General features: G+C 34.5%; 2 protein-coding genes and 1 pseudogene across 2 annotated transcripts; 2 read left to right on the forward strand and 1 right to left on the reverse strand.

Moving 5' to 3' along the window:
- Window positions 1–1636: 1636 nt before the first annotated feature.
- LOC143558726 (F-box/LRR-repeat protein 25-like) lies at window positions 1637–3971 on the reverse strand. Its single transcript, XM_077047506.1, has 2 exons — window positions 2814–3971; window positions 1637–2372 (listed from the first exon to the last, which is right to left on the reverse strand). The coding sequence occupies exon 1, from the start codon at window positions 3969–3971 to the stop codon at window positions 2856–2858; it is 1116 nt and encodes a 371-aa protein (XP_076903621.1). The 3' UTR covers window positions 1637–2372; window positions 2814–2855.
- Window positions 3972–10079: 6108 nt separating this feature from the next.
- On the forward strand, window positions 10080–12250 carry LOC143558727 (pentatricopeptide repeat-containing protein At1g62260, mitochondrial pseudogene; annotated as a pseudogene).
- A 4655-nt stretch (window positions 12251–16905) lies between these two features.
- On the forward strand, window positions 16906–19101 carry LOC143558728 (low-specificity L-threonine aldolase 1-like). Its single transcript, XM_077047507.1, has 9 exons — window positions 16906–17375; window positions 17837–17948; window positions 18026–18076; window positions 18138–18209; window positions 18294–18426; window positions 18503–18561; window positions 18652–18752; window positions 18829–18895; window positions 18964–19101. The coding sequence occupies exons 1-9, from the start codon at window positions 16933–16935 to the stop codon at window positions 19003–19005; spliced, it is 1080 nt and encodes a 359-aa protein (XP_076903622.1). The 5' UTR covers window positions 16906–16932; the 3' UTR covers window positions 19006–19101.
- Window positions 19102–19820: the final 719 nt, after the last annotated feature.

Raw genomic sequence — 19820 nt, forward strand, 5'->3', positions numbered from 1 at the left:
CGGGTTTCTGTTTGGAAACCCTAGGTGACGGTGGTTGGTAGCGGCGGTGTTCTGGTGGCCGTGAAAACCCCAAATGATTCTGCCACCATCGTCGAAATCCATCTTAATTCCAACCACAACCATAGCCGGCCACTTCTGACTTCCGACGACAACTACCTACCACCACTGCTTCCGTTAACAACTTACGAGTAAGTCTAATTTTGGGATTTAAGGGTTACATGTTAATTTTGGGGAATTTTGGGGATTAATTTTGGGTCGGGTTTCTGTTTGGAAACCCTAGGTGACGGTGGTTGGTAGCGGCGGTGTTCTGGTGGCCGTGAAAACCCCAAATGATTCTGCCACCATCGTCGAAATCCATCTTAATTCCAACCACAACCATAGCCGGCTACTTCTGACTTCCGACGACAACTACCTACCACCACTGCTTCCGTTAACAACTTACGAGTAAGTCCAATTTGGGGATTTAAGGGTTACATGTTAATTTTGGGGAATTTTGGGGATTAATTTTGGGTCGGGTTTCTGTTTGGAAACCCTAGGTGACGGTGGTTGGTAGCTCCGGTGTTCTGGTGGCCGTGAATCAGTGGTGGTCACGATGCATACCGGTGGTGGTTAATCGGAGATGGGAGGGTGGTGCTAGATTCGATTGTGGCAGGTGATGGTTAAGGTTGGGTGGTGGTTGAGGAAGGGTGATGGCAGGTGATGATGTTAGTGAAGGTATAGAAACAGCAGAAGAAGAAGAAGTTGTTGTTGCAGGGTAGGCAAAAAGACAAAAATGCCCTCACATGCGTCTCACGTGAGGGCATTTAACTGAGTTTTTCTAACCCAGTTAGCGTAAAGGACATAACGTGTAGAAAAAAAAAGTTTAAAGGACACCGCCTGTAAGGAAACTTAGAAAAGGACACGAACCGATTTTTGGCTTTTTTTAAAGGACAAAATTTGTAATTCTGTCTATCATAAATGATAAGTAGGCCAAACCAAATCAAATGTACCATGTAACAAAAGAAAACCAATGGAGCATACTAATGTGCAATTCTACCACTTTATAAAATTAAAGTAGCTTTTTTATCACACTTTTTATAAGTTAAAATGTTATCAAAGCAACTCATTGTGATCCAAGGAGCAGATTAATGTGCAGTTCCACCACTTTTATAGAATTCTACCACCTCAATTAAAAGCATCCCCTTCGATTGCCTCCAAGTTGGAGGCTCCAACATCCACATATTGAATAACAAAATCACACTTGATCCGAAATAATAAACCAACTTATTATTTAAACAAACATTTCTTTTTGAACTTTAACTCACAGGTAAAAGTCAGCAATCATTTAAACCAAGTTAAAAGGCTATTAACACATGAAATAATCAGCAAGATGGCCGAGTCGGGTGAGTTTGAGCGGGTCTAAATGGGGGACACATGAGTTGGCCTGCTACGACCGCTAAAAAAAGCATAAAAATGAATAAGTTGACTATGATTAAAAACACAATATTATTACATTCATAACCATATATACTGAAATATAACAATTTGTCGGGTTAATCTTGACGGGTCAAACTGGGTCATGGGTCATAAGTCTCTATTTGAATTTGCATGATAACCAACACAATTTAAGAGGCTGCGTGCATTGCAAAAACACAATAAATAAAGGCTTAAAGATAAATAAACTGAACAGTGAGTAATAAAGCAAACCTCCCTACATCATAATATTTATAAAACAGAAACTACAATTTGTTAAAACTCTAAACTACAATTTGTTAAAACTCTAATCTTTACTCGTAACTTTCATACCCTCGTCCTGACAGATAGATTCCTAAATCAAACACATCAGAAAATCTTCAAACCCGGGAACTTTTGATTGTATGCTATGCTTATTGGAGAACTGTTTGGATATTAACACGTGAAATAAAGAATATGTTATACATGTGTCTATAAAGTTAACCTGATAAAAAAGTGTACCTTCTTCCTTTATAAAGCTAATTGCTTTTCCTTCGTGAGGTAATGTCGTCAACAATGAAGGATGCACGATCTTAATATTGGTATGGCCTTAATCTTCTTGGTGAAGTAGCTTCTTGTATGTAAACTGAAGAAATATAAACAGGAAAAAAAATGGAAAATTTACTTAATCGCAGCGTAAATCTAGTACAAGGTTAAGTGCAGTGGAAGTGAAATATAACTTTTACCATGAGAAGTTCACTTTTTCCTTCAAAATAAGTTAAAAGAGAGGATGATATTAAAGTTAAAATTCGAGGACGGAAACACCAGAGTACAGCATCCACAAAAGCTATCTGACTACAGGTGTCTAGTTGTAGCTCAACATGCTCTAGTTTATAAGGTGGCAACTCAATTGCCTTTAGTCTCCCTAACTCAGTGAATTTCTGCAAGAGAATTGGAATGAATATTCAACTTTGTTTAATTCTAATTCAATGTTAAAATCAATATATAAAACGAGATTAATGAACAACGTAAACAGATGACTTTATTTTGAACTTCTAAAATAAATGACTTTAAGATTTTGTTTAGAAAGCCCATCTTTAATCAGTTATGTAAAACAACAAGATCTTGATGACCCATTTGCTCGTTTTGGTACTGACCCACAAATGGTTGCTGGCTGCTATTCAATTTTAGTTCTATTAAACTTCTCTATAAACATTAAACATCCATGTATGTGCTTGAAAAAATACTTTGTAGTTAAAACTTGTTTGATAGCATAAAATCTTGCTTAGTCAAACAAGCCCTAACCCGACCCGAAACTTGATTATTTTATGCAATTGTACACAACAAACTAATACATGAACGATTTGAGCAAAGAAACGAACCTGAGTAGTGCGAATATACAAGTTCAAAGCTTTGAACCCACCTTACTTACCCAAAAACAGTCTCAGCTTGTGAAACCAAAGAGTATCTGCAGAGTCATGGGGATAACATTGCATAGATGCTTTCAGATGGGCTAAATTTCGTACCATAGACAGATCCAAAAGACTACAAGAGTAAACAAATAATTCCAAATTGGAGGTATTGAGCTCAATATCTTCCAAATTACAAACTGAGTGTACCATCAATCTCCTCAAAGAATGACTTGACAACTTCAGGCTGTTGCCTTTACTTGGAGCCATCAAACGAAAATTTTCAACGAATGGGAAGTTGGATAAGAAGTCGGTAAAACGATTCAAGTTTCGTAAGAGAGGGGCGCAGGAGCCGTAAGACACGTTTGCTAGTCTTTGACATGAAGCCAATTTCATTTGTGGGGCCCCTTCTTTATTCGTATTTGTTACGTCAAGATAAGATAGATTTGGCGCTTCAATATCTATTCTCTTAACTGGAGTGTTATAGTCAATTCGAACACATCTAAGACTCTGATGCCTAGAAACACAAAAGCTATTGAGACCAATACATTTGATAATAACTAATGTTTGTAGAAGTGGGCAACTAATGCTGAGACACTTGATCACTTCATCGTCTATATTTACGCCACGGAGTTTCAAAACAATCAACGACTTAAACCTGACAACATCAACCAACAAGGAAGAAGGCAACTCACATCCACTAATGTTCAGCAATTTTAACACGGAAACAGATAAGAGTGTGTTCGGCAAACGGTACTTCAGGGAGTCTGGTGAATCGGTAACGTCAATTACCAACTCCTCCACACCGTTCTTAAGAACTAGTTCAAGGCATCTAGTAACAACATCTAATTCCGTAGGCTCGTGGATGGTTGTAATGAGAGTGAGCCTGCGGGCGGTGAGATTTTGACGGCAAAATCTAGACGTGGTATAGTCGACATACTTGAAAAAACGTTCTCGATATCCAAAATAATGGATATTGAAATCTAGAATCGGGAAAGTAGCGGTGAGGTGAAACCAGGTCTTAGAGAGTACACTCATTCGAACAAGCTCTTTCGGAAGGTCATACCTGGTATTAAGAAATGAGAGGATGTGATGAACAATGAAATCAGGAAGGTGTGAAATCCGATCCATCTGCAAGCTCAGCTCATCTCATTTGCTATTTCTTAATTTATTTTTATATGTTCATAACTATATTTTATACATTTTTTCAATTATAATTTTTGTATTTAAGATAATATATATAAGATGGTTATTTTTTCATAATATCAAATAGATTAATCAGTATTAATTAAAAATTTTATGTTATAAAAATTATGTTAATGACAGGCTCGTTTAGACTCACGAGTCGGCTCAAGCTCGATAAATGAGCTTACTTTTAAGGTCGGACTCGTTTATGCTCAGCTCAATCGAGTTTATTCACGAATCGATCTCAAGTAGCTCACGAACATCTCGGCTCGTCTACTCCCGTAAGTTTTGGTAAATACAGATGGCTAATTGAAAGGTAAACTTAATTAATTCTCGGTTTATATTATTTTGTGCAATTTATAACCTTAAATTAATGGTTGTAACTTAATTAATGGTTGTCTTACTGTCTGTGACAACATAAAGGAAGCCGATGCAACGATTAGGTTGGCTCCACTACTAGAAAAATTGAGTTTTAGAGCGGTGACAACACAAAGGAAGCATATGCAACGTTTAGAAAACCGCTCCATTCCCAAAAGGTTCGTTTGTTGTAAATTAATAAAATAAGAAAAACTTCTAATTGTTACGAAACCGCTGCATAGAACAAAAACAAAACAATATATATTATTATTAGAAGATATCATATTAGTTATTTGAACTATATTTCTTTTTAAGAGGTAAAATGTCTGCAGTATGCGAATCGTATCTGCAGATATCTGTAGAAGAACATATGGACCAAACATCTGCAGTCTAAAAACACATATTTGGACAAATCACATGAACGAAAACCGCAGTTCACTGAAATAAGTATTATAATAAAGGAATAGTGAAAAGACATGTCTATCTCTGACTTAACGATTAAATTTAACGGGGTTAGTGATTTGGATGTAATTGGCAAGAACTGGGAAACGTGGAGAGTCTATATGCAAAAAAATATATTTTTTTAACTAAATTCGCATTATTTATCAAACCACGTGGACGAAAATAACACTTTACCCTTCAGATAAAAACCTTCCTCACTTCACTTATAAACGGAAATAAAAATTTGAAAGAGAGCTAATAATATTAACTTGTTTAAAAGTTTTGAGTTTGATCTTTTAACCATTTCTAAATTATTAACTTAAAACTGATAATTTTTTTTAAAAAAAAATATTGTTTTAGTCCCCGTAGTTTTTAAGTGGAGTCACTTTTAGTCCCTCCGTCAATTTCACGTTATCTTTTCCATCCAAATATGCTTGCATTTACAATTTTGCCCATGATTAAGTTTTTTGCAATTTTTTTTTGTTCATACATGTCTAAAAGACGTAAAAAGTTATAATATTTTTATAAAATCTCCTTTATCAATATAACTTTTTACGTCTTTTAGACATGCATGAAAATATTAGAACTTTTTACTTCTTTTAGGCGTGCATGAACAAACATGCCTGAACAAAAAAATTGCAAAAAATCAAGCAGGGGCAAAATTGTAAATGCAAGCATCTTCGAATGGAAAAGATAACGTGAAATTGATGGAGGGACTAAAAGTGACTGCGATTAAAAACCTCGGAGAGTAAAACAGTTAAAGTTTTTGTTCAGGAAATAAAAGTGACTCCGCTTAAAAAACACATGGACTAAAATAGTAATTTTCTCTTTTTTTTTATCCAAAGGTAAAAGTCAGCAGTCATTTAAACCAAATTGAAAGGGTATTATTAACATATAAATATACAGGAAACTGATATAAACCGAAGTTGCAAGATATCATTGTCATGATTCAAAAACCATCAAATAAGGCCGAACGCCAAATAAATCGAACAATGAGTAACGGAGCAAAAGCCACCAATATATATATATATATATATTGTCTATACATGATTGTCATAATTCAAAACCATACCTACATCATAATATTTATAAAACAGAAACTGCAATTTGTTAAAAGTCTAATCTTTTCTCATAACTTTCATACCTCATCTTAACAGACAGATTCTTAAATCCAACGCATCAGAAGATCTTCAAACCCGCAAACCTTTGATTGTCTGCTGCTTCTTGGAGAACTGTTTCGATATAACAAGGGACAAAAAGAACGTGTTATACATGTGTCTATAAACTTAACCTAATAAAAAGGTGTACCTTCTTCCTTTATGAAGCTAACTACTTTTCCTTTGTGAGGTAATTCCATCAACAATGAAGAAGACGACAAAGAAGACACGATCTTAATATTGGTATGGCCTTCATCTTCCTGTTGAAGTAGCTTCTTGTATGTAAACTGAAGAAATAAACAAACATGAAAAAAAATGGTAGATATACTTAATTGCAGGGTAGACCAAATTCTAAACTATGTTGAAGTGCAATGAAAGTGAAAATAACATATAATCTTTGTTAAATATAACTTTTACCGTGACAAGATCACTTTGTTGTCCAAAATCAGTTAAACGAGAGGATGATATTAAAGTTAGAGATCGGGGACGGCAACACCAGAGTACAGCATCCACAAAAGCTATATGATCATGGCGACGGTAGCCTAGTTGTAGCTCAACATGCTCGAGTTCATAAGGTGGCAACTTAATTTCCTTTAGTTCCTCTAACTCTGTGAATTTCTGCAAGACAATTGGAATACAACTTTGCTTGATTGTAACTCGGTGTTAAAATCAGTATATGTAAATTGAGACTGTTGAACCATAGAAAAAGATAATACGCTTTCAAACTAAAACAAGCTCTAACCACACCCGAAACCTGATTATTTTATATAACTTTTCACAACAAAATTATACATGAATGATTTGATCAAGGAAACGAGCCTCAACCTCAGTGGTGTTAATATACAAGTTCATAACTTTAAATCCATTTTTCTTGCCCAAGAACCGCCTCAACTTGTGGAACCAAAGCGCACTTACATAGTCATCGAGATCACATTCCATAGATGCTTTTAAATGGGTTAAATGCCTTTCCATAAACAAATAATAGAGACAACCAGTGTAAACAAATAAATCTAAGTTGGGGGTATTGAGCTCAATATCTTCCAAATCACAATATGAGTGTACTATCAATCTCCTCAAAGAATGACTTGACAACTTCATGTTGTTGCTTACACATGAAGGAAACAAACTAAAATCTTCAACAAACGGGAAGTTGGGTAAGAAGTTGGTAAACCATTCGTGTTTGGTAAAAGATGCCCATAGTAAGTCACTGTTTTTAGTTTCTTGCATGAAGCCACGTTCATTCGCGGTTCCCCTATTTCATTACAATCCACTACTACAAGTCTAGATAAATTTGACATTTCAATATCTATTCTCTCAACTAGAGTGTCATAGTCAATCCGAACATATTCAATTTTGATGCCCGTAAACACGAAAGTTGTTGAAACCATTACACTTGATAATAAAAAATGTCCGTAGAAAAGGGCAACTAGTTGTGAGATATTTGATCACTTCATCGTCTATATGAACGTACCATAGTTCCAAAAAAATCAAAGACTTAAACTTGAGAGCTTCAAGCATAAAGTGAGAAGGCAGTTCACAACGAGTTAAGGTACTTTGGGAGATTTGTCATGTAAGTAATATCAACCAGCAACTTCTCCACGCCATTCTTAAGAAGTGATTCAATGCAGCTGTTAACGATATCTAATTCTGCATGTTTTTCGACAGTTGTAACGAGATAGAGGCTGCTTGCAGTGGAGTTATGACGGCAAAATCTAGACGTGGTATCCTCGACATACTTAAAAAAGCTTTTTCGGGATCTAAACTCATCGATATCGAAATCTAGAATCCTGAAAGAAGCCGTTAGGTGAGACCAGGTCTTAGACAGCACGCTCATTCGAACAAGCTCTCCCGGAGTATCAAGAAACGAGAGTATGTGATCAATAGTATTTCCAGGAAGCTGCGAAATCCGATCCATCACTCCTCCACCTACAAAACGAAAATCAAAACTGAAAGAAAAATAGTAACATTATTTGACCATGTTCGTTTAGGTAAAGATATTAACTACCACATAAAGAGAACATGAGATACACAAATTTTCTACCTGTGAGGATTACCAGCGGCAGGGAAGTCAAAGTGGGGTGTGATGGATTAGGGTTTATCGTCAAAGCCTTGTCCAGCTATATTTACCCCCGATATTGAATAAAGTGTCAAAATCATCCTGAGGTTTGGTCATTTAAGCGACCTTCATTTAGAATGTTTTTTTTAACTAGATCATCGAGGATTCGGATTCCTGTTTCTTGCCAATTATATACAACTCGCTAACTCCATCAGTTTTTAACGTTAAGTCAGGGAGTATTTTGGTCTATTTAGTCACTTTTTAATTAATTTATTCTTTTAAATCCATTTATGCCTAAATCCTATAATCACAATAATAATAATAACAACAACAAGAAGAAGAAGAAAAACCAGGAGTTAAGTAAGAAACGGTTCGGAATCGCCAGAATCGAACCGATGCCTCAGAACCGCTAACGTGTGTTACCTTACAATTCTCGGTACTCAGTGCTTGCATTAAACGGTTCTCGGTTCGGTTCGAGTAAAACCGACAGTGCTAGACATGGAACCGAATAACCGGAATATAAAATTTATTAAATAGATTTACTAATTATCATTAATCATCAAACAAAATGATGTTAGCCAAAAGTTCAAAGGATAATTCATTTACAAATATTCTCGAATCAATTATTAGATGTGTTCATTGACCTAAACATAATGACTAAGTAAGTTACATACAAGGTCGGTTTTAGGGAGAGTAAACTAAAGCTAGAGCTTTAAAATCCCACTTGGACATGCCTCTAGTTTAAACCAAAGATAGACAAAAAAATAATAAAAAATACTAAATGATATAAATGAACCTTAAGTTATTTGAAAGACAAACATATGCGTAATTAGTTGTTTTGATTTGTAACAATAAAATTCGAAAAAGACCTAATTTCTCATTTCGTTCCAGGCCTCCAAAAGGGTTGGGCCAATCCTACACATAAATCAACTTCTTATGCTCCCAACTAATAAGTGTTTTGGAAGAACAACCACGTATTGGTGATGAGTCAATGATACGTCTAAAGTATGGTAAATCAGTCAATTTCAAAGGTAAACTTTTCTCGAGAACTAGAGTAGCTAATAAAGATGGTAAAGTGAAGATCCGTTAAAGATGTCTCTTAGAAAACATTATACATAATGGATCCTGAAAAAGTATTGAAAATAGGTCGGTAAAATAGCATAATACATATTTCGTTTAAACCTTTTCTCTCTTCACACGTCACCACAAAAACGTGTAAGCCAAAAATAAGTTGAAAACACCCACATCGTTGCGGTGTGAAGGCATTTGGTGATAAAACGCCCCTTTTGTTTTTTTCTTTAAAACTCAAGTTCGATTTTCACTTGTGTTATTTTTGGTGGATTATGTCAATGAATGGTTTGAGTTAGGCCTTTTGCAAAGTTGCCGGTTCAAATCCCGGGCTCACCCGAGTTTTTATCCCGACGTGTGTTATGTCAGAGAGTTACACTCTTGTGACAGCACAACGACCGTCAAGTAGTTTCTCAGATAAACGTCCAAGTCAAACTCTAAAACCATCGTGAACTTGGCTAAAATAACATAATCTATAATCTAACCATCATCATCATCATCGTACTCAGTATATCCCACCAATAACAAAGCTATGTTAGGGTCTGAGGAGGGTAAGATGTACACAGCCTTACCTCTACCCCATAGGGATAGAGAGGCTGCTTCCGGTGAGACCCCCGGCTCGATAGTAGTTTTGCATCAAGCCTTGGACATAAAGCACATAGCACTCAATCATCGGGATACCAGCTGATTGGTGCATGTACCCTCGTCTTTCGGCTATCAACGCCACCACATGATGCCTGATTAACCTTCCGCCACTTTTAACGTTATTTTCACGAGATTAGTAAAATAACGTCAATATTAGTGCAATTTCACTTTTGCCCACCCGAGGGTTTACACATATATACATAATATGCGCGCACCTCAAGCAGGGCGTAATCTATAATCTAACCAGAGCTGCAAAAAAGGCTATCCAAATTTGAGTTGTGCTGCAGCTTAAAGACATAAAAGTATGTCTTTCTTAAAAAAACAACTTTTATATATAAAAGAAAGTCCAACTTGATGGTGATTCAGTTTCCAAGTCATGATCCAATGGAGCAGATTAATGTGCAATTTTCGCACAATTCTACTACCCCACCTGCACATTTACATTTACACCAGACCTTATTCAAAACTTAACCCCCAAATCACCTCCAACATCCGCATACTGAATAACAAAATCACACACTTGATTAGAAACAGTAAACTGGATGACGCAAGAATGCTGTTTGACAACTCCAAACACAGAAACACAATAACCTGGAACTCAATGCTAAGTGGGTATGTAAGACGGAAAGATTTAGCAAATGCACGCCAACTGTTCGATGAAATGCCTGAAAGAGATACCGTGTCTTGGAACACTATGATTTCGGGGTATGTCGGTTGCGGGTGTACAGAAGAAGGAAAACTCTTGTTTGATACAATGCCGTGTCGAGATATTGTTTCCTGGAACACGTTTATTAGCGGGTACGCGAAGAATGGACGGATGGATGAAGCTTTGAGGTTATTTGATCAGGCACCGGTTAAGAATGTTGTTACTTGGAATGCGATGGTTACCGGGTTTTTACAGAATGGTGATTTGGGGAAAGCGGTTTGGTTTTTTAAGAAAATGCCGGAGCGGGATCCTGCGTCGGTTAGTGCGCTTGTGTCCGGTCTTATTCGTAATGGAGAGTTGGATAAAGCCGGAAAGATTTTGCTTGAAACTTTATGTGAGAATGATGATAGAGTAGATATGGTTCATGCGTATAATACTTTGATCGCTGGGTACGGTCAAAGAGGAAGGGTAGAAGACGCCAGACGTCTTTTTGATCAAATACCGTATCGGAAAGATTGCAACAGACCCGTGAGGTTTAAAAGAAACGTGGTGTCGTGGAATTCTATGATCATGTGCTATGTGAAAGCAAAAGATGTTTTATCTGCCAGAGTTTTATTTGATGAGATGATGGAACGGGACACGTGTACATGGAATACAATGATAAATGGTTACATTGAAGTGTCTGACATGGAAGAAGCTTTTAAGTTGTTTAATAAAATGCCAACCCCGGATGTATATACATGGAATTCAATGATTTCGGGGTATGCCCAGATGGGTAAAGTGAAAAAAGCTCGAGAATTTTTTGAGAAAATGCCTGAAAGAAACCGGGTTTCTTGGAATTCCATGATAGCTGCTTGCGAGAAAAATAAGCAGTATAAAACAGCAATAGAGTTATTCATCAAGATGCAGTTAGAAGGAGAGAAACCAGACAGACACACTTTGTCTTCAATTCTGAGTGCTTGTAGTGAAATTGTTGATATCAAACTCGGTATACAAATACATCAACAGGTCATAAAGATTGTTGATCCGGATGTACCATTAAATAACTCACTTATTACCATGTATGCGCGGTGTGGAGCTATAACAGAGGCTAGGGCTATCTTTGAGGAGATGAAATCTCGTAAAGATGTTATTTCATGGAATGCTATGATTGGTGGATATGCATCTCATGGATATGCAAATAAGGCCTTGGAACTTTTTGGTGTGATGAAGGAGAAATTAGTCAAGCCAACGTATATGACATTTATATCTGTTTTAAACGCGTGTGCAAACAAAGGCTTAGCGGACGAAGGGCGTATGCATTTTAAATCTATGGTTAATGATTGTGGTATTGAACCTAGGGTTGAACATTATGCCATACTTGTGGATATTATGGGTCGGGCTGGACAACTTGATGAGGCTATGGATGTGATTCAAGCTATGCCAATTGAACCCGATAAGGCAGTGTGGGGTGCGTTATTGGGTGCTTGTAAAGTGCATAATAATATTAAGTTAGCTCGGGTTGCAGCCGAAGCATTAATACGTCTTGAACCTGAAAGCTCGACTGCATATGTGTTGTTACATAATATGTATGTTGATATTGGACAATGGGATGATGCAACAGAAATGAGAAGTTTAATGGAGAAGCATAATATTAAAAAGGCGGCAGGGTATAGTCTGGTGGATTCAAGTTCCAGTTGATTTTGACACAGTTGATTATGTTAGTTGTTGCAACATCTTACTGAGGTACTGTAATGATTCAACTATATGCTAATAATAATTTATAGATTTTTTTTTTCAAAATTTTGAGGTTGTCATTTGCGAAGTCTAATACCGTATTCATTTTACAAGATTGATCTGATTCAAATGAAAATATTTTGGCTCATAAATCCAGTTTCTCTGTTTACTTTATGCATGAGTGTTAGGTATGGGAGGGAAAAGGGTGTGAGAACATTGTGACGTGAGTAGCATTGGTGAGAACCCGTTCTAAGCAAAATAAATTGGGTCAATCCGGGACGTTCTGAAAAATTAATCAATTTGGTTGGGTTGGTAATTGGTTTACCAAATGGAATCGTGTTAAAGTGAGTTGTTTCACAAATAAAATGACTCCTTTGAACAATATGATTCAACCCATTTTCTGAAAATTGGGTCACAATTGCCACCCATACCTATGAGCCTGCTACAGCAGCTGTGCTTGTATAAAATTTAAATATTTAACAATGATATTTCTTTTTCATTGTTCGATCTATTTAGATGATTTGCTTTACATCATTGACAATTCTATTCAAAAAGAATAACTCTGGTGTGAACTTGCTGCTGTTTGGAAACCTGCTGCTGAATGTTCTCCTGTAAACCAGGATAGTACTCACGACAGTATGCACGGTTCGTATTATGGGGATGCTGATATTGCTATAGGATGTGATTGGACGATGCCAAACATAAGATGATCTACTAGGCTGATATATTTGATACAAGAAATGCTTGTATAGGATGTGACTAGATGTTCTGTGAGTTAACAATGGCAGCTTCAAAGATGGCTGATTATATTAATTTAAAGTCAAGCAACTTGTTCATCTTCATTTTACTTCTGGTATTCCAAGATTCTTATCATGCATGTTGCAGTGTTTCAAAGAAGTTGAAGAACTGATAAACAAAAGACTAATACGAACTCCTCATAGAAATATGATAAAGCCAGCCGACTTCAGTTTTGATCATTGAAGGGCTCGAGTATGCAAGGCCAGACTCCAAGTGTCCGCTGCAGAGAGGTTAGTTCAACTTATAATTTATAGTCTTATACATATTTGACTATAAAAAAATATTATTCAATAAATGTTAAAATAGGCCATTTTGGGTTGAGAATTTGTCAAAAACATTGTAGGGTTCCTTTGATCTGTTTGTTTGTTATTGCAGAGTGGTGTGTATGAATGTATGATTAATCAGTGTGCCCATGTGAACTAGGTTTGCTCATACAAGTTACAACAAAGGTAAATGTGATTCCTTTCATTATGTAATTTTTATTTTTATTTATTTATTTGCGAAATTTGTTTCTTTTTTCATCTAATAATAGAATGGAGAGAAAGGATCAAATAAGAAGTTTGGTTTTCCTAAGAAGGCTAGGAAGGAGGGTATTTTAGTCTACTACTTTAATATTGAAACCCACTTAATTTAATTTCTAACAACCCACTTAATTAAAACACACTTAGTTAAAACCCACTTAAATTTTCACTCATCTCCTACAACTACCATCGCCCACCGCCACCCACCGCCACCACCTTGCCGGAAAAGTCTTCGGAAATTTCGCCGGAAAATAAAACACAATGAAAAAGACACAATGTAAAAAACACAATGGAAAAAACACTATGAAAATAAAATCACAATGACAAAAACACAATGAAAAGACAATTAAATAACACAATGTAAAAAACACAATGCAAAAAACACTATGAAAAAATAAAACACAATTCTATAACACAATTTTGTAAAACATAGTTATGATAAAACACACATTGTAAAAACCCACGAATTTTTTTTTTTATTTTTATAAAGCAATATGGTACTCATATAAAAGATAAAAAAAACACTCGTTTTTATGGTGAAATTGTTTTGAAAAAAAAATGTCGTATAAAAAAGTCATGGGCGTTTTAAAATGATGGGGGTATTTGACATGTGCCTTGCATGTGAAGAGAGAAAGTCAACAAATGTGTTATCCCTATTATGCCCTTACCCTTGTTTTACACTTGATGATCTCTTTAATCTAATCTCAACCATTCAATTATTAAATGAATGGACAAGATTATTTCCTATCCCTCCTAAGAAAACTAATCTTCTTATTATAACTCAACCCATAGAGTGGATTTACAAAATAGTTAACCACTTTAATTAAGTATCTAATTTAGGAGGTTAATGTCCTTTAAGGGCCACCGTTTATTCAAGTTTTTATAAGGGAATTAGTTTTCATACACCCTCTTTTTATGTAAATTGTACTATACATAAAAGTAAACGGTTTTTTTTATCTTTATCTCCAATGGTGTATGAAAACTAGTACCTTTTATAAATGTTGCTTGACCAAGATGATTATGCTAGACCAAATAATTCTAGTAGAGGTGGCTTGGAGCCAAAGGACGGTGGTGTCATGCGTTAAAGAGAGTGACCACAATGTAGGTTTGAGAACACGTATTGAAGGAGTGAGAAGCCATTGTTTATTTTCTAATGTACAAAGCTTCATACATAATGTACAACTCTGTTGCACCACCTACCCCACAATTGTAATATATATAATATAATATACATAAATAAATGGTAAATAATAAACGAGTCTTCAAAATAAAATTTGAAACAAGCCGAGCTTCACTTTAGGCGAATTCTACTTGACTACTTTATAACCTACATCATGAGTCATGAAATATAAATAGTGGAACCTGTTTTTACAACTTTTTTTCAAAAAAGAAAATAAGCTTCAAAAGAATTTTGTTTTATTTTTTGAGCAGCTCAAAGGGATTTTGTTACTCGAAATTGTAATCGTGGAATCTATAAATTCATGAAAGAGCAAAAGTGAAATCTAAAAATAATTGGTCTTTGATGCATTTCTTTCTTATTCTTCTTCTTCTTTTTATTTCAAATATGAGTCAAAAATAATTTCCAAACAGTTCTTTAGTCTCAAATATTTATAATATTTAGCTTTTTTTATATGAAATCTACTAGTTTAGTTTAATATGGGTCTTGCTATATAACTTTTTAAATAATGTTTTTAATTGACCATGCAATGTGGATTGACAATTCATACGTTTTAAAACATTGCAACTTTGAATTTTAAAAACACTGCAACTTTGAATTTGTTAAAACATTACAATGATGAATGATTCATATATTAGATGAATGTGTAGATAATATTCCTATAAATATTCCAACTTTGAGTTTGTATCTTTACTTATAATATTAATATTAATGTTGATAGAACTGAAACCAGACATTTGAACTTTAGCCGAAGCAACTTTCCAAAGCCTAAAGATTTATATCAAAAGGAAGATATGATCATCACCCATTTGTTGATCATAGGTCCAAAAGATGAGCTTGGGTGATTCATCCATAGGTGGAAGTTGGCCCACGCATCTTTATCACTTTTATAAATTTATTTATTTATTTATTTTTAAATTTAAATCATGGCATTTAATAAGACAGCAAAATATACAATTTTAGTAACGATCAAGTTTTAAAATTTCTCTTTTAGGTTAGTAGTTCGTTACGTTTAATTTACATCTTTTACTAATCAGTTCATTTTCTAAAAATGATGTATATAAAAATAGTATATATTTATTCACTTCTATTCTACATGATTCACGTAAACTAATATTTTAAAAAGACCATCATACCCATTGTTCAATTAAATATAAAAATTACTATTTTAGCTCATGTGGTTTGGCCACCTTACCGTTTCAGCCCAAAAATATTTGAATTTTTTAACCATTTCAGCTTCCAACATTAACTGTACTAAGTCTACATGTATTTGAGTTATTTTACACAAACACTATTTGCATAAATTACAAATTAGTAACCCTATATAATAGTTTGGAGTGTCAAGTTATTCAATAAAGAGGAACAAAAATGAGAAAACGAGTAGAATTTGTAGACAAAAAAAAACCTCTCAAAAAAATAATGAAAAATTAATAAATAAATCACAACTCAAATTTTAATATAAAAACGAAATATGTAAAAACACAAAAATGTTTTCACCGTCTTCCTTATTCTTTAAAAAAACTTGAAAAAGACACACTGCTGAGTGAAAAAGAATTTTGTTTATAATTGTGTGTTGTGTTTATTTTCGTCATTGATTGTATCTATTTTTCTTTACATTGTGTCTTTTTTTCTTGATATTGTGTTATATTTTGTTCGCATCGTGTTATATATTGCGATATGTTGTGTCTTTTTTATTTATCATTGTGTTGTTTGTTCATTTTCGGCATTGTCTTTTTCTCTCGGAATTGTGTCTATTCGTCGGGTTTTTTTTTTCGGAACAGGAATGTCGGGGGAAACATTTTGGTTTTTTTAATTTTTTTCTTTTTTTATTTATTTATTGAGTTATGCTTTTTTTCTTTTTTAAAAAAATTTTTAGGCGTTTTTTATGTAACCACAAATCCTTACGTGCAAAATGACTTAAATACCTCTAGAATTAACAAAGTTACTGTTAGGAGCTAAAATGGTTTAAAAAAAATTCGAGATTAAAATGTCAAAAGATTTCTTTTTCCGGCTGAAATGATTAAATATATCAAACCACATGGACCAAAATAGTAACTTACCCTAAAATATAATAAAAAGTTCCACAAAAAGGTGCTAATTGCAGCTCTGCATGCACTGGGTGTACATATATATATATATATATATATATATATATATTCATATATGTCTCCATTTAATTTGTGAGCCATCTATTCACCTTTATATCTTTTAGTATCCATCTGACGTAATTCTACTTAACCATATTTTGGATTCTATCTGTTGTAAGTTTATTTTCTTTGATTCAGTTTGATCAAATAATTAAATTTTGTAGATATATTTTCTGCCATGGTGACAAGAACAATAGATCTCCGGTCCGATACCGTAACGAAACCAACCGAAACAATGAGGCTAGCAATGGCGAAAGCGGAGGTGGACGACGACGTGTTAATCCACGACCCGACTGCTAGACAACTAGAGACCGAAATGGCCCGGATAACGGGCAAAGAGGCTGCACTATTTGTTCCTTCTGGGACCATGGGCAACTTAATAAGTGTACTTGTTCATTGTGAAGTTAGAGGCAGTGAAGTGATCCTTGGTGATAATTCTCATATTCATATTTATGAGAATGGTGGGATTTCGACGATTGGCGGTGTTCATCCTCGGACGATAAGGAATAATGATGATGGGACTATGGATGTTGAGTTGATTGAGGCTGCCATTCGGAACCCGAATTTTGAGATTTGTTACCCGAAAACTAGACTTATTTGTCTTGAGAATTCGCATGCTAAGTATGAGTTTTGAGTTTGTTTTGTTGATGCTTATGGGTTAGGGGTGTGAACGGTTCGGTTTGGGCTGAAACCAAACTGGAAACCGAAATTCGGTTTTTGAATTTTTAGAACCGTTTGGTTTCTGGTTTTATTACTTGAGATTTAAACTTTGTGCCGAAAAATTTTGACCCCAAATAACTAATCGGTTATTATACATTTGGGGCAAAATGTGTTTACATATCTATTAAATTCTTATAAATTACTTAAAATAAAAACTGAATATCTATAAATTCGGTTTGGTTCGGTTTTTTTAGATTTTTATTTCATGGAAAACCAAAACCGAACTGTAAGTTAGATTTTTACAAAAACATAAAACCAAACCGTCTATTTTTCTTTTGGTTTGTTTTTTTCGGTTTCCTGCACACCCCTAGTTCACATGTTGTTTGATGAAATGTCTAACAGAGATTAGTTAATGAATGCAGCACCGGTGGGCGATGTCTTTCTGTAGAGTACACGGACCGGGTTGGGGAGCTTGCGAAAAAACATGGTTTGAAGCTTCATATCGATGGGGCTCGTATCTTTAATGCGGCTGCTGTGAGTTTTTCATATGTTACACTCGTCTTTTTTGAGTTTTTAGGAAAAGAAACTTATCTTTATTGTATTTATTTCAGGCTCTCAAAGTGCCTGTTGATCGGCTTGTACAAGCTGCTGATTCAGTTTCGGTAGGGCTGCTTTACTTTTTGTAATAAGATGAATACAGATTCACTTATTAAGCGTCTGCAGGTATGTTTGTCGAAAGGGCTCGGTGCACCAGTAGGAAGTGTTATTGTTGGGACAAAAGCCTTCATTGCCAGGGTATCTTGAAACATTAGTTTTTAACTTTTGGTTAATTATCAATTATGTCATTATAATTACAAATATCAAACTCTGTTTCTATAGGCAAGGATTTTGAGGAAAACATTAGGTGGCGGAATGAGACAGGTTGGCATCTTATGTGCTGCTGCTCTTGTTGCCTTACAAGAAAATGTTCAAAAGCTTGAGATTGATCACAAAAATGCCAAGACTTTAGCCGGTAAAGAATAACATTTTTTTTTTCGTAGTGACGGGTTGCATATTAACAATGTTGAGTATGCATCTTGTTTTTGCAGAAGGGCTAAACAAAATCAAGGGTCTGAGTGTGGATATAGCTGCAGTGGAGACAAATATTGTAAGCAGTCAACTTGCTCATATAGTAATATGAATAATATGATAAGTGTAACTTCATGATTACATTTTAACAATATTGGATCATGGTCAGGTTTATTTTGAAATATTAAAAGGGTCCCATATTACCGCGCTGAAGTTGGGTAAAATCATGGAGGAACATGGAATACTTTTGATGCCAGATAGCTCATCCAGGTGTGTATCAATCTATTATCTTGCTAGTTACAGTTGTTAAGTATAATGTAAATAAAGTCAAGAAAATATGGTGCAGGGTTAGAATTGTTATTCACCACCAAGTATCTGCAAGTGATGTGCAGTACACATTGTCATGCATAAAGGTACAATATGTCACTAAATAAGCTATTTTTTTGGTTCTTTATGTTGACTGGTTGGCCTTTGGTTGCAGCAAGCTATGACTGGAGTGACAGATGAAAATGGTGGCAGTTGAATTGAGGCGAATCCAAGCGCTGAAGATCATTTACACTTTCATCTGTAAATGTGATTTTATCATTTGAATTTGTGTTGAAATTAGTTTCCTGTTAAATTTGTTTTTAAAACCGTGTTGTCTATTGTTTTAACTTTAATATCGTTATTGGTTATTTATACCGTTGAAGCTTAGACCGACTAATAATATAACTCGTCAATAAAGATTACCAAGTATACATATACTGGCATTAACCAAGGGGTAATTGTATATTTATTGTGTATAAAAAAAGTTTTTTAAAAAAAGGTTATACAAGGTTTGATGATAGTTTATAAAAAAAAGATATAATAAGGGTTATATAAAGTTTAATATTACACATAGAAACCTTGTATGCCATGATAACAACAATTAAATACCAACTTTATGGTAGATTTTTATATAAAAACTTTTAAAATATGGTATATACCCAACCTAAACCTATAATGTCTTCTTAACTTTAAATTTTCATATTTATCCATTTTACCCTTTTATATTTACCTATTAATTATATTTTTCTTAAAATAAAAAATTTATTACTCATTGCATTAAAAGCAAGTTACTTTTAAGTTTAACCTCCTCACTTTCTATTTAAATTTCTTTTTATAATATTTGCAATTAAAAATCCATTTTCTTATAGCATTCAATTTCTTTAATGGAACATTCATTGTTAGCACTCAATTATCAAAATATAATCAAAATGTCTTTACAGGTTTTCTATATGATCAAAATACATTTTATAGACAATCCATTGTCAACATTCAATATTGAACCATTAATGCTAAGATTAATTGTAAGCTAAC

Source organism: Bidens hawaiensis, unplaced genomic scaffold (assembly GCF_021521415.1).
Source record: "Bidens hawaiensis isolate Kalapana, Puna unplaced genomic scaffold, B.hawaiensis_p1.1 tig00019639_1, whole genome shotgun sequence".
In the NCBI taxonomy this organism is placed as follows: domain Eukaryota; kingdom Viridiplantae; phylum Streptophyta; class Magnoliopsida; order Asterales; family Asteraceae; genus Bidens; species Bidens hawaiensis.